The 14124-nt window shown below is 42.6% G+C and overlaps 1 protein-coding gene across 4 annotated transcripts in view; it reads right to left on the bottom strand.

Annotated features, from left to right (window-relative positions):
* Window positions 1-14124, bottom strand: part of Htt (huntingtin) — a 164378-nt gene that overhangs the window by 120572 nt on the left and 29682 nt on the right. For all 4 annotated transcript variants that reach the window (XM_045161563.1, XM_045161565.1, XM_045161564.1 and 1 more), the window contains exons 4-8: window positions 12638-12697; window positions 12166-12245; window positions 9266-9404; window positions 4979-5120; window positions 4231-4409 (exon numbers count right to left, since the gene is read on the bottom strand). In XM_045161563.1, coding sequence (XP_045017498.1) covers window positions 4231-4409; window positions 4979-5120; window positions 9266-9404; window positions 12166-12245; window positions 12638-12697 — 600 coding nt within the window. The remainder of the gene's footprint in view (window positions 1-4230; window positions 4410-4978; window positions 5121-9265; window positions 9405-12165; window positions 12246-12637; window positions 12698-14124) is intronic.

Raw genomic sequence — 14124 nt, 5'->3', positions numbered from 1 at the left:
TCAAGCCTAGCACTGTATAAGTCATTTCTATCATACCGACCAGGGTGCAGAAAACATTACAGAAGAAGTGGAAAATTAAGTATGAGCATCGCTCTCACTGTTAGACAAAGGGAGATGGCAGTATACACTAAGGAGATTCAAAATTCATCAAAGCAGAAAATAGGAGGACGCTAAACATTCAACACTAAAAGAGATTTCTAACATGCCCTCTGAGGCTCTGAAGCATTGCAGAAGAGGGGGCAGAAAGCATGTAAGAGCCACAGAGTGGAAAAGTATACTGTAAAGCATTGTTCTCCCCTAGGAACTGACTGGTACATTCATGACCCCATAGTGATTACCAATACCCTCACTGAGGAGGGTCCTCAAGTGAATGGGGGCAGGGAAGAGAAGACAAAAGAAGGTAACCTGATGGGAATATGATCAATTTGCAGTATGTTCCTATATTAAATTATCCAATAAAAGTTATAAAGAATGAAAAAAAGCATCCTATCAGGTAAACATAAAATTACTTATTACAAAGCAAAAGTAATGACTCAAAAAGAATTATTTCATTATTACTGTGAATAGCTTTGCTTGTTTTTACTTTCTTTTTTTTGGCGGGGTAGCTTTCAAGGTAGGGTCTCACTCTAGCTCAGGCTGACCTGGAATTCACTAAGTAGTCTCAGGGTGGCCTTTCACTCTTGGCAATCCTCCTACCTCTGTCTCCTGAGTGCTGGGGTTAAAGACATGTGCCATCACACCCGGCTATTTTTTTTACATAAACTTTCATGTAGCCCAGGCTGGCCTCAAAATCATCATGTACCCAAGAATGACCTTGATCAGGATTCTCCCACCTCCAATTCTCAAGTGCTGGGATTACAGGTGTTCACCTCCACACCTGGCTCTACTGTGAAGAGCATAAAAGGAAATGTCTAAAAGGTAATAGGTGAATTATTTTAATTGTCATCTACTACTTGCTTAAAATTATTCAACATTTTATTCACAATGGATAAGGTTTTATCAATCTTGGTTTTCCTGAAGTTCCTTCTTATCTCCTGTTCTCCTAATTAACAATGCATGCAGGGGCCTTTTTTTCCCTTCGGCCTACTAGTTGTATTTTTTTTCAAGGAATTAAAAAATTATTTATGTATTTGGACATGTTGGGGAGAGGACATTACCCCAGCAGGCTTTGGAAGCAAGAGCCTTTAACTGCTGAGCTACCTCCTCAGAAATTTTTGGAATTCCTCATAGAGCCACCTGCTTTACAACTATCAACTGGGAATTGCTTTTAGCATATTCTTGGGTAAGACACTTTGTTTCCTGAACAATAGGGCTTTTATAAAACTTTATTTCTCATTTGGAGGGCATATTTCTTCAAACAGTTTTTCAGACTCCATATACTTGGGCTGCAAGGCCACTGAGAAATCCTGCTGGATCTGAGCTGATAATCTCCTCCATGTAGACCAGCTGACAGAAAACTAGAAGAAGCCATTCTGCATTCAGTTCAATAGAAGAAAGAAATCACCAGGGAAGATACTCAACAGTGGACAATGCAAGGCTTATATTTGGCCAGCCAGGCCAAATGAGCCAACGGGTACAACAGTGGCATGTCTGTTATGGGGGAAACCAACGGCCCTCTAATTGGACTAGAGGCCAGCTCCATGGGAGGGACTACATCCCTGATACTGAAAACTTAAAACAGGGGTAGTCATGAGCCCTAGGGGTGTAACATCCGCTGTTGTCTGGATAAATGTATATACTATGCTTATCAAACTGCCCAGTAAGCCCTTTTGTTAATGTTCACACCCTTATATTAATGCTACTCTCACTTCTGGTAGAGAATCTTCTCTTTTCACATGGCAGTGACCTTGGGACACCTCAGAAGGTATCATGGTGATAGAAAGAAATGACTGCAGGGCTCAGGACTGCAATATCTCTATCACACCTTCCAAGGCTCAGAAGAGGTGGCGGAAAGAATGCAAGAGCCAAAGGAAGGGCAGGACTCCATATAACATGCTCCCTCCAGACACAAAATGGCCTGGATATCCATGGCCTCACAGTGCCTGACACTACCTGCATTAGACCATCATAAGAAGAGGAAAAGATCACGACATCAAAAAGTAAGAGAGACTGATTGAGAAGGGGAGAAGGTATGATGGAGAATGGAGTTTCAAAGGGGTAAGTGGGGAGAGGGAGGGTATTACCATGAGGTATTTTTTATAATCATGGAATTGTCAATAAACAAATATATAAATAAAAAAAAAAGTGCCTGCCCAGACCACTGTGCTAGGTCATGGGTTCCAAGAGCAAAATACTGGGCCTGAAATGCCTACTACTGCCTCCCTAGCATACAGCAAGGAGGACACTCAGTTGATATTGATTCAGTGGATAAGCACTTTTACAACCCTTGACTTTAGAAACAGGTTAGCCGAGGTCTGTGCCAGGTGGAGACTGAGGAGCTTAAGTGACAGCACCTTCATGTCACTCAGGACCAGAATGACACAGAAATCATATTGATATGGACTAGGACAAGATAGCTTTTACTGGTTAGGTAGTCAGCTAGGGACCAGCCCCAAAAAACAAAGATGCCACTCTGCCCTGGCATGATTAGAACTACAATGTGATTCAGTCTCATCCAAGATACTGTAAGCAATAGCAGCTTCCTGGTTCTTGCTCAACTTTTCCCTCGTTTAGCAACTGTGGGAGGGCCCCTCCTGAGACTTTCCTGACCATTCATCAACCAATTAGTATCCTTCCTACCCATCCCCTCTCTCTCTTATCACCCATCCAAAACTCAACCTGGTTCCTTTCCTTAGCACCTGCCCACACAAGACCCCAAGGACATGGGACTAAGAGAATGATTCTCTCAATCATTCTCTTTCCTGAAGTAAAATATGTACTCTCTACCTCTGTATCTCTCTGTGATCTGTTTCACCAGCTTCCTATCTTCTTTCCCTTTTACACATGAACCTCCCCACCACCTGCCCTTGGCCCCATCTCTCTATCTTCTCTCTGTCTTCATTTCCTGGCACAGATCTGGGTGTAGGTCCCCTACATCTATCTTTCAGCATGGCATCCCTAAGTCTCCTGGTTCCTGATCCATTCCCCTCCTGAACCACCTCACTCTGAACCAGTGCAACCACCTCAGCTGCAGATCAGTGAGCATCTAGGCATTGCATTGCCATTCTCACTCTCCCTCCCCTCTTAAACCACCCCACTGAGTTACTATTAATAATTATGGGGCTGGAGAGATGGCTTAGTGGTTAAGCACTTGCCTATGAAGCCTAAGGACCCCGGTTTGAGGCTTGATTCCCCAGGACCCACATTAGCCAGATGCACAAATGGGCACACGCGTCTGGAGTTTGTTTGCAATGGCTAGAGGCCCTAGAGTGTTCATATTGTCTCTCTCTCTCTCTCTCTCACTCTCTCTCTCTCTCTGCCTCTTTCTCTGCCACTCTCAAATAAGTAAATCAAAATAAAAATATATACTAAAAAAATAATAATTATGATAATCACCACCATACCACCACCATCATCATCATCTCTAATAACCCACATACGGGCCCTAGAACCTCTTTGTTCAAACCTTCTGACATAAGCCTGGTAATAAGGCTTATTCTAATTAGGTGACAAACGGAACCAAACTACGTGTGTCAGAGAAAGTTTTAGTTTTTCTTTTTTCCTTGAGGAAGGGTCTCACTCTACCTCAGGCTGACCTGGAATTCACTGGAAGTCTCAGGTTGGCTTCAAACTCACAGTGATCCTCCTACCTCTGCCTCCCAGGTGCTAGGATTAAAAACACTAGGCCTGACCAGAAAAGGTTTATTTCCTCATGGGAAAGACTTTTTCACCCTCTGGTCTTTCCCTTTTCCCCTCCCTGCAAGGAAATCCTCTTGGCTTGCAAGGCTTTCTGGTTTTGCTTTTCTCCTTTTTCTGCTCTCCCTTACATATTCTCTGTAACTTACTCTGAGTCTGTGTTTTTCAATTTTTTTTTTGTTTGTTTGTTTTGCTACAAGTACATAAGAACCCAAGGCTTATGAATCACAAGACTAGGGAGTTCTAAGGCCAGAACTCCGTCTCTCTCCTGCATCTGTCCAGAGCTCAATCCTGTAACAGTGTAGTGCACATTGATCCCTAGCATTCCTGCCATAGCACCCATCCTATGAACTCTCAGCACTGTGCTTCTCCTCCAAATGAGTTGGGTCTTTGTGTTTATTATTATTAAAGTAAATAGTTAAGAGTCACTCCTACCTGGACAAGTTGCTCTGTAGAAGGAGAGACTTCCATTTCTTTCCGTGTCACCCCAAAGCTGCCCTTTAAGCTCGTATCCTTGACCTGCTGCTGCAGCAAAGGCACCAGATACCTCAAAGTGAGCAGCACACCAAGAATCAGGACAGTGGGGTGTTCTTCCTCCACAGGAACCAGAAGACCTGCAAAAGCAGCCAACAGACATAATAGCTAAGCCACTGTTCCAGAGAACCATGACACATGCTGTCAACAGAGGAGAGCAACCCAACAAATCTACAATAAGGCCATTAGTAAGGGGTAAGTCTGACACAGGACTGAAAATGCAGGCTGTGTGCCTCAATCCAGGAATGGTTTTGCAGGTTAATCATGTTCTTAACTTTGAAAACTCTTACAGTTATATCTAATGTCTACATGCTCACTCCAGCATGTTAGTGTTGATTTCCACATCTATCCAAACAAAGGGAGAAATTTTCAGATCCCCTATACAGTGACCATAGGGATCTGAGGTATATTCTCAACCTTATATATAAAGGGCCAGGACAGGAAGGTAGGTGGAACTGTACATCAGCTAAGCCTTGGGCACTGCTGCATCTGCAAGCAAAGTATTCATATGAGTGTGCAACATCATCTACACAGTTCACCTTAAGAAAGCCACTGGCAAATACCAAGGGATTATGTGGCCTTAAAGACTCTTCGGAGGTCTATTTTAAGTATGTGCTAAGACTAGGCTGCTTGCAATTTACCCCCTTACCTAGGAGCACGTTTAGGAGCCAGCTGTAGAAGTACTGTGTCCTCCTGGAACGCTGGCAGATGCTCACTGCTGAGCCAGCTGCTGTCCGGCGCACCGTAGGAGAACTTGACTTGAGATTTGCTATGAAAGCCTTCAACAAAACCTGTGATAGAAAAACCCAGAAGTATAAAGCAGGAGGTTCCTGTGGTGCTTTTCACATGTTTCACAACTAGGTGTGAATCAAGAGCTCCAAACTCTTGGCCAAGCATAAATTGTGAACAAACTGATAAATTTCCCAAAGCTGAATCAAAAACCTCATATCTGAGATAGCCAATAGTTGTTGACATCTATTTATTTCCTTATAAATTACACTACTAACTTGTTCAACAGTATGTTCTCTGTGACAGTAGGAGTCTCAGTATCTAGAATTGTACCCAAAGTCTTCAGGGACAAGGCTAATAATAATATATACATATTTGAAAAGCTCAAGGGCTAATAGATAGCTTAGGTTGCAAAGTCTGACAGAATGAGTTTAATTCCCCAGTATCCATGTAAAGCCAGATCTACAAAGTGGCACATGCATCTGGAGTTCATTTGCAGTGGCAGAAGGCCCTGGTACATATCCCTCCCTCCTTCCCCTCAACCTGCACTCGCAAAAAATAAATACAAAAATATTTTTTAAAAGCTAACAAGCCAGATGTGGTGGTGCATGCCTTTCATCCCAGCACTAAAGAGGAAGAGGTAGGAGGACTGCTATAAGTTCAAGGCCACCTTGAGACTACACAATGCGTTCCAGGTCAGCCTAGACTAGGGTGAGACCCTACCTCGAATAAAACAAACAAACAAACAAACAAAAAAGGTAACAAAAAATATGAGGGTTTGAGAGAAGGCTCAGCAGGCTTGTTGCACAAGCATAAGGACCCCAGTTTGATCACCATTCACAAAAATAGCCAAATGTGCCCACATATTCCTAAAACCTCCATCAAAGGGAGATAGAGACAGAACAGTTACTGGGAGTTGTTGCTCAGCCAAACTGACCAAAATACAGCAGCTCCAAGTTTAGTGAGAGACATCCATCTCAAACATGTTAGAGTGATAAAGGAAACCCAACTTTTTTTTTTTTTTTTTTTTTGGTTTTTCAAGGTAGGGTCTCACTCTAGCCCAGGCTGACCTGGAATATACTATGTCGTCTCAGGGTGGCCTTGAACTAACGGCGATCCTCCTACCTCTGCCTCCCGAATTCTGGGATTAAAGGCGTGCACCACCATGCCCAGCGACACCCAACACTTTACTCTGGCCTCATGTTTGGAGGGCACACAAAACTGCACACAAATATGTAATACACTATGTATATATGCCATACATACATGGGCATGAGTAATAAAGTAACTAATAAATAAGTAAAAGAGCACTAGGTAACTATAGTAATGTTTGGCCTGAGTAATTGCTACTGACATGACTAAAAGACATCCTCCACGTTGGTTCATCTGCAAGTGGGAACATCTGTGACTTGACTAGACATAGCAATATACTACCCACAATTTCAGTGATCTCCAGAGCAAGCCCACAGAGAATCTGTTCTAATTCTAATAGTGGGACCCTAAGCGTTCACAATGTGTTAAAAGGGGTAGTCCCCTAGCTACCTTCATATGGCCACTGTTACCTACAAACACCATCCATTCCCATCATGTAAACCATGTTCTGAGCCATGACTGAGCACAGCCTCAGGCATGCACCGAGAAACACCAAATGTGATTAGGAACTGGTAGGGATATGCCCAAACTAGGACAAACTAATCAACTGGCACATGGTTTCCAATTTTTTCAACAGTGTTGTTCAAACTGGGTCTCAGAGGACTATCAAGTCTTAGTGGCTATGTGGGAGGAGAAGGGAAGGAAGGGAAGCTTTTGGAATTTGAGAGGGAAAAGACTACCCCAGTGGCATGTTACTTACAATTCCTCTCCCAGACACTATGCGGAAAAGCCAGTCAACCTATCTCAGAAAAACAGTTGAATCTATAAGAAAAGATTCTAGCATCTTAAAGAACTCCTTTGGCTCAACTCCCCTCAACAGAGATGGGAAGCCAGAGGTAGGAAGACCACCTTGAGTTCAAGGCCAGCCCAGGGCTACAGAGTGAGTTCCAGGTCAGCCTGGGCCAGAATTAGACACTATACCAACAAGAAAAGAACAGCCAAGAGGTTAAGCTAGATGAAAAATGGGCAGTCCTACTCTCAGGACACCCCACAGCCCTCAGAAGCCTCAAATTCAGTTATGTATTTTGGTGAGACAGTGATTACTTTGGTACACAGGTGAGTTTGGGCTACACAATAAAACCTTGTCTCAGAAAAACCCAGAAGTAGCAGCAGTATTATATGAAAGTAGAACTAAGATTAATAAAGTAATGCCAGATAAGATGTATACCAAGGGAAAAGGCTAAAAATATTTTTAGCAATTAGTCTATAAATAAAGCATCAAGGATGTGGGAGAGAGGGGAGACGACCCAACTCAACTGCCTACCACAGACCCTGTGTAAGGGAAGGCCCAGACAGACAGTTGTGGGAAGATGAGCTAGATACTAACACGCCAAAAACGGTGCAGGCAGCAGGAGGCTGGCTCATGCTGGGATGTGCCTAGGAAGACATCCACCATTAGTAGCTAGGATCACATCAATTAAGAATAAACATGAAGGACTAGAGAAATGGCTTAGCGGTTAAGGTGCTTGCCTGCAAAGCCAAAGGACCCAGTTCAATTTCCCAGGACCCATGTAGCCAAATGTACAAGTGGCACATGAGTCTGAAGTTTATGTAGCAGCTGAAGGCCCTGGTGTCCTCATTCTCTATTTGCCCCCCCCCCCAATAGATAAGATAAATTTTAAAAATTAAAAAAAAAAAAACATTAGGCATGGATCCTAAAAGCCCTGAGCCTGAGGTCAGCAAGTAGATCAAGCTCTGGAGCTGCCCATCTGTTCTTTACTGCTTGTTAGAGCCTGAGGATGCTGAAGTTCCAGGGATGTCAAGTGTATTTCTAAGTCTCATATGGTTTAATATTATTGCAGTTTTCTCCTTGCTGAGTGGTACTATGGATTATAGACTGCTAAATAAGATTTCTCCAGAACCAAACACAAGAAACATGAAAATGTTGGCTATGTAACAGAACCAACATCCAAGGTCATGCACAAGACCAACAGTCAGAGCTACCATCTGAGCATTTTCTATGGACTGTCCCATGCCACACTCAGCCCATATGCATTGACTTCTCTCTCAGCAGAGTGCTATGCATGTACACATCTGAAACCTATTAGGTAACTTGCCTAAAAAGGGTAAGAGCTAGCAAAAAGGAAGGGAATCCCAATCCAAATAAATCTGACCCTAAATGGCTCTTTCTACTGAGGGTCACTCCTTCCCAAGAGGGCTGCTGAGCTCAAGACTGATGTCAAAATAAAATAAAGTAAAATAAAATAAAATCGATGCCAAGATTCTTGGAATCCAAATGCCATGTGACAAAGTCAGTTTCTGGACACTATAAAAACAAAACTAACACAACCAAAACCCACTAATACAGGCGTGTGAAGGTGGTTTGTTGTGACTCAGAGTAAAAAGGAAACCAAGTGGACCACAGTGGCTTTAGGACATCTATACTCCCAAGGCTCACCAAGTATCTGTCACTCCTCTCTGCAGGCCTAGTGCAGTCTCTTTCTCAGATAGGCCAAGGGACCAATCCAGTTCACCAAAACTAGTCCTTTCTGGGAAAGTGCCTTTTGAATTTGTATCTATAAACCACTTTCTTGCTCAAGTGTTCAGACTATGATGGAAAATAGAAGTGGAGAGCTGGGCATGGTGGTGCACACCTTTAATCCCAGCACTCAGGAGGCAGAGGTAGGAGAACTGCTGTGAATTCAAGGCCAGCCTGAGACCACATAGTGAATTCCAGGTCAGCCTGGGCCAGAGTGAGACCCTACCTCAAAAAAAAGGGAAGGGAAGGGAAGGGAAGGGGAGGGGAGGGGAGGGGAGGGGAGGGGAGGGGAAGGGAGGGGAGGGGAGGGGAGGGGAGGGGAGGGGAGGGGGGAGGGGAGGGGAGGGGAGGGGAGGGGAGGGAAGGGGAGGGGAGGAAAGGGAAGGGAAGGGAAGAAAATAGAAGTGGAAAGAAGTTCTTAGGATATCTCCAAAAGACACAGATGGTGATGGTGAAATCCCAGCTAACTCGCTCCAGAACATTCTCAAATGAAAGCCCTCTAGAAGTCATCCTAAGCTTGACTCATTCTTGCCATCTATTTGCATTCACGCCTATAACTGGAGGCAATAATCATACCTTAATTTCATTGTCATTTGCAAAATTTCCAAAAGAAGCCATAATTTTGGGAACAGCTGCAGCCAAGGTCTCTTGGACTGATTCCTCAGGTCTCTTGCTTGTTCGAGTCAGACATGGTAAAAGATTCACCAAGTAAGGCCTGTAGGTGCAAAAGGAACATGCATCATTCACCAGGTCTCCCCTGAAGGGAAAACACAGTTTTATATGCAAAATGGTCCTTATTGGAGACAAAACAGTGTTCAACTGAAATAGGAGGCATTAACGCAATGAAATTCAAATGTCCTTCATCTTGGCACATGGGTTACACAGGGCAATAATTTGGGTTTAAATATTATTTGTACAAAACTGTAAGTTATACTAAATATATTTTAATTAGGAAGCAATACCAAGGCTAGAGAGATGGCTTAGCAGTTAAGCACTTGCCTGTGAAGCCTAAGGACCCCGGTTCAAGGCTCTACTCCCCAGGACCCACATTAGCCAGATGCACAAGGGGGCACACACGCCTGGAGTTCATTTACACTGGCTGCAGGCCCTAGCGTGCCCATTTTCTCTCCCTCTCTCTCTTTCTGTGTGTGTGTGTGTGTGTGTGTGTGTGTGTGTGTCTTTCTCTCTGTCACTCTCAAATAAATAAAAATAAAAACCAAAAAAAAATTTTTAAAAAGAAAGCAATGCCAACTGTAAGAATATTTTATCTTTTAATGTTTTTATTTGTGTGTGTGTGCGCATGTGTGTGTGTGTTTTGTGTAGATCACCATGAGTTCCAGGACTGAGCAACAGGACAGAAAACCAAAGTCAGGAGACTGAGCACAATCCTTAGCCCAATGTTGGGGTGCCTGCTACAATACAGCCTGGGCCCCCTACTGGCAAGGAAAGTGACAAGCATGCCCACAGACTGACACCATTTTGTGAGGCAAGCAGCAGCAAAATTTGGAAATAGGGTTCACTAATGAGGTGACTTTTTTCTGAGACATGAAGGGAAAAAAAATAAGCTAGTTATCAGAAGGAAGATAAATCTAAATTAGGTTTGAAGAACTAAAATCAAGCCAACACAGCATGTCTGAGGTGATGGACCAGTAAAGACCCAGGACCTTGGCAAGGAGCCTAGATTTTATATGAATAGCACTAGAGAATGAGTAAGAGAGATTAACTTAAGGAAACACCAGATAATTCTATTATTTTAAGGTCACTTCAGTTGCTATGTGAACCTGGGATATTGTGGTGGTTTGAATCTGAATGGGTGTCCCCCATAGAATCAAGTGTTTTTTTATTAAGCTTGTAACTTGGTTCTCCAGCTGCCTGGCTATTAGAGGTGTCACTGGAGGCCACTCCTGGAATTCCAGCCCAAAGGCATGCAAAGGGGTTTGAGCTATGGGGGATACTGCTTGCTGCTGGTTCATGCCTCTTTTTTTTTTTTTTTTTGGTGTTTGCTGCTGGCTGTTTGGTTGTTGCTCTCTGATTGGATGCATGGAAGCAGCTTCTTCCACCATTGATGGAAATGCCCCTGAATCTGTAGGCCTGAAATAAGTCCTTTTCTCCTATAAAACTGTATGTGGTTGGATGTTCATCCTAACATTGTAGAGCTGTCTACTACAGATGTGTTGCTTCAGAAATACGAAAAAAATTTCAAATTACAGACAATTAGGTTGGGAATGTAGCTCAAGGTAAAATGCACACACTGAGCATGGCTGAGGCCCTGGGTTCAAATCCCATCACCAAAATAAAACCAAAAGTAAGCAAGCACAGTAAACAAAAAGGAATTTATAGAAAGTAATTCTACCTTTGTAGCCACCTAAGATTCCTACTTAAAAAACCTCAACTGAGTCACTGCTCTTTTATTAGTATGGAGTCATATAACACTAATTTCTCATGGATAGAGTTGATGGTCTCTGGGACATGGGTACATTCTGCCAGCTGAGGAGAAAAGGAAGGAGTTAATGAAAACCATACTTCTGTTGTTTCTCAATCCATTAAGACAGAACTATTGGGCTAGAGATGAGGCTTCATGAAAGGTGACTACCATGTATGTATGAGGCCCTGATTTAATCCTCAGCACCATGTGGGGGTGAGGGGGAGAGAAAAGAAATGTTTCAACAAGTTACAACTATATACACAATTCAACATTAATCTTTTAAACCCATGTACTAAACAAATGTTTATTTTTCACTAACTGCTAGAGTTGATAATGAAGATGATACTTCAACCTTGAAACATCTGACAAGTATCTTTTTTATTCCCGAGGTAGGGTCTCACTCTAACCCAGGCTGGCCTGGAATTCACTATGGAGTCTAAGGGTGGCATCGAACTCATGGCAATCCTCCTACCTCTGCCTCCCAAGTGCTGGGATTAAAGGCATGTGTCACCATGCCTGCCTGACAAGTATGTTTATTTCAAGCAAGTATGTTGTGCAGACACTGACCAATTTGGGGCTGCAGAACAGAAAAGATGATGAGACCCTGCTGCTGTGGAGAACACATTAAATAGGTCCTTTAGGGAGTAAAGGAACAGGAAGTAAACACACTAACAGAATGACAGAAGTATTTCTGAGATTGGTACTACAGAGGAAAGATAAGCAGGGCAGTATCAACAGGGACAGGGTAGAGCAGGCAACTTTAGACAGAGTACACAGGGAAGACCTCTAACAAAAGGACACTTGCACTGAAATACAAATAACAGGAAGGAGCTAGAGAGTTAAAAAAAAACTTTTAAATAACCATGAGGTTAAACTTACCTACATTTGGTTGTTTGTTTTGTTGTTTTTAGGCAGGGCTTCTCACTCTAGCCCAGTTAGACCTGGAACTTACTCTGTAGCCTAGGGTATCCTCAAACTCATGGTGATTCTCCTACCTCAGCCACCCAAGTGCTAAGATTAAAGGCGTGAACTACCACATGCAGCTCCTTACCTGCATTTTTGAGGTCGAACCAGGTGAGCCAGCTCAGCAAACCTCCATAGGGCAGCACGCAAACTTCGAGGAGCACCATTCTGATTGAGTTTAATAAGCAATGTGTTACATTTAAGAGCCACATTCACCAGTCTCACTGTTAGTCCACTTTCAGAGAAAAGCCCATTGAAGTATGTAAAATATCTTGTAACTCAGAGATTTTTAAGGTTCAGAGAGGTTCAATTATAAAAATATTTTTTTTAATTTAAAAAAATTTTTAAATTTTTTTTAAATTAAGTGCCATTTTAAACTTCAATCTCATCTGATAAAAATAAAAGGTAAATTTATTCCTAAAGAAAAATGAAACAATAAAGTCTACTTTCCCAAACAGCATTTCCTTCTAACAGTTTAGCGTATCAACTTAAAGATTAAATTTCATACACTGCTCCATACAGTAGAGCAATACTATCTTTTCAACAATGTAAAGGCTTACCTTTTTAATTTCCTTATAGAGTTCTAACTGTAGCCTTGGAAGATTAGAATCCATCAAAGCCTGCAAGGAAACGCAAGAGATGTGTGTGTGTGTGCACACACGCACACATGTGTGTATATGTAAAGTATATGTGTTTTCAAGTGCACTTGCATGTGGAGGCCAGAGATAGTCTTTCTTAGTTATTCTACACCTTATTGTTTGAGACAGTTTTTTTTTTTCATTGAACCGAAAGCTGACAGATTTGGTTACCCAGCTAGTCAGTGAGCCAGAGATTCCCAGTCTCTGCCTCCCTACCACTAGGATTACAGGCACACATCACCATACTAGGCATTTAGGCAGTGCTGGGAATCCAACCTCAAGTCCTCAGGCTTGCACAGCAAACACTTTACCCATTGAGCACCCCCTCACAAGAAATTTTTGTGGTTGTTGTTATTGTTGCTGTTTGGTTTTTCAAGGTAGGGTCTCACTCTAGCCCAGGTTGACCTGGAATTCACTATGTAGTCTCAGGCTGGCCTCAAATTCACAAGTGATCCTCCTACCTCTGCCTCTAAAGTGCTGAGATTAAAGGCATACAACACCATGCCCTAGAGATTTTTTTTTTTCTTTTTTTGAGGTAGGGTCTCACTCTAGCCCAGGCTGACCTGGAATTCACTATGTAATAGTGTCAGGATGGCCTCAAACTCACAGCAATCCTCCTACCTCTGCCTCCTGAGTGCTGGGATTAAAGATGTGCACCACCATGCCTGGCTTTAGATTTTTCTTTTTAATGGAAAACACATCTCACTCAGAGTTCTAATGCCACTGAAAATTTCAACTTGAGAGCAAAGTAAAACATTAACAGCAGCTAAACTAGGAAGCTATCTATAAAGAAGCAAATGTATCTACACTCAATTGTACACTCTAAAGACAAACATTCACTAAGATAAAGAACAGAAGGAATAAGAATTTAACTTTTATAATAATCAAATACTACATTATATCAAATTTAAATTAATTCTAAGGTTCTTACTGTAAACACTGAGTTGTTATGAGCAATGCATTCTGTAAAATGCTACCAGCCCAGGTGATAGCCTATGAAGTACACCGAGAACCCGAGCTGAAGGTATCCTACAGGATATGAGCCCCTCACTCTAGTGAGGAAAACTTGATGCAGAATCAGCTATCGTAAAGTTCTGTGTAGTGATGCTCATAGCCACTGCATCCATCCTACCTTACTCTGTGCCTTAGTGCCAGCAGAGAGCCTCATAGTCCTCACAGTGAGCCTGACCCACCCTGCTTACTTCAGAACTAAACCAGAAAAAATGTCCACTTACCCAACCTCAACTCATAACCAAGGCTAGCAGCACAAAGCCCACATTAGAGAATGGTATTCCACTCTCTTCTAAAATGGTACTGCAGACACTGTCTACAAGAAGATAGGAGCGTATACCCAGTGCTTCTTTTCACAGGAATAAGCAGCACCTGAAGTTTAAGGTCTGTGATGGTTC

The sequence above is a fragment of the Jaculus jaculus genome, chromosome 11 (genome assembly GCF_020740685.1).
Source record: "Jaculus jaculus isolate mJacJac1 chromosome 11, mJacJac1.mat.Y.cur, whole genome shotgun sequence".
Taxonomy (NCBI): domain Eukaryota; kingdom Metazoa; phylum Chordata; class Mammalia; order Rodentia; family Dipodidae; genus Jaculus; species Jaculus jaculus.
This window is presented reverse-complemented; position numbering and strand designations above follow the sequence as displayed.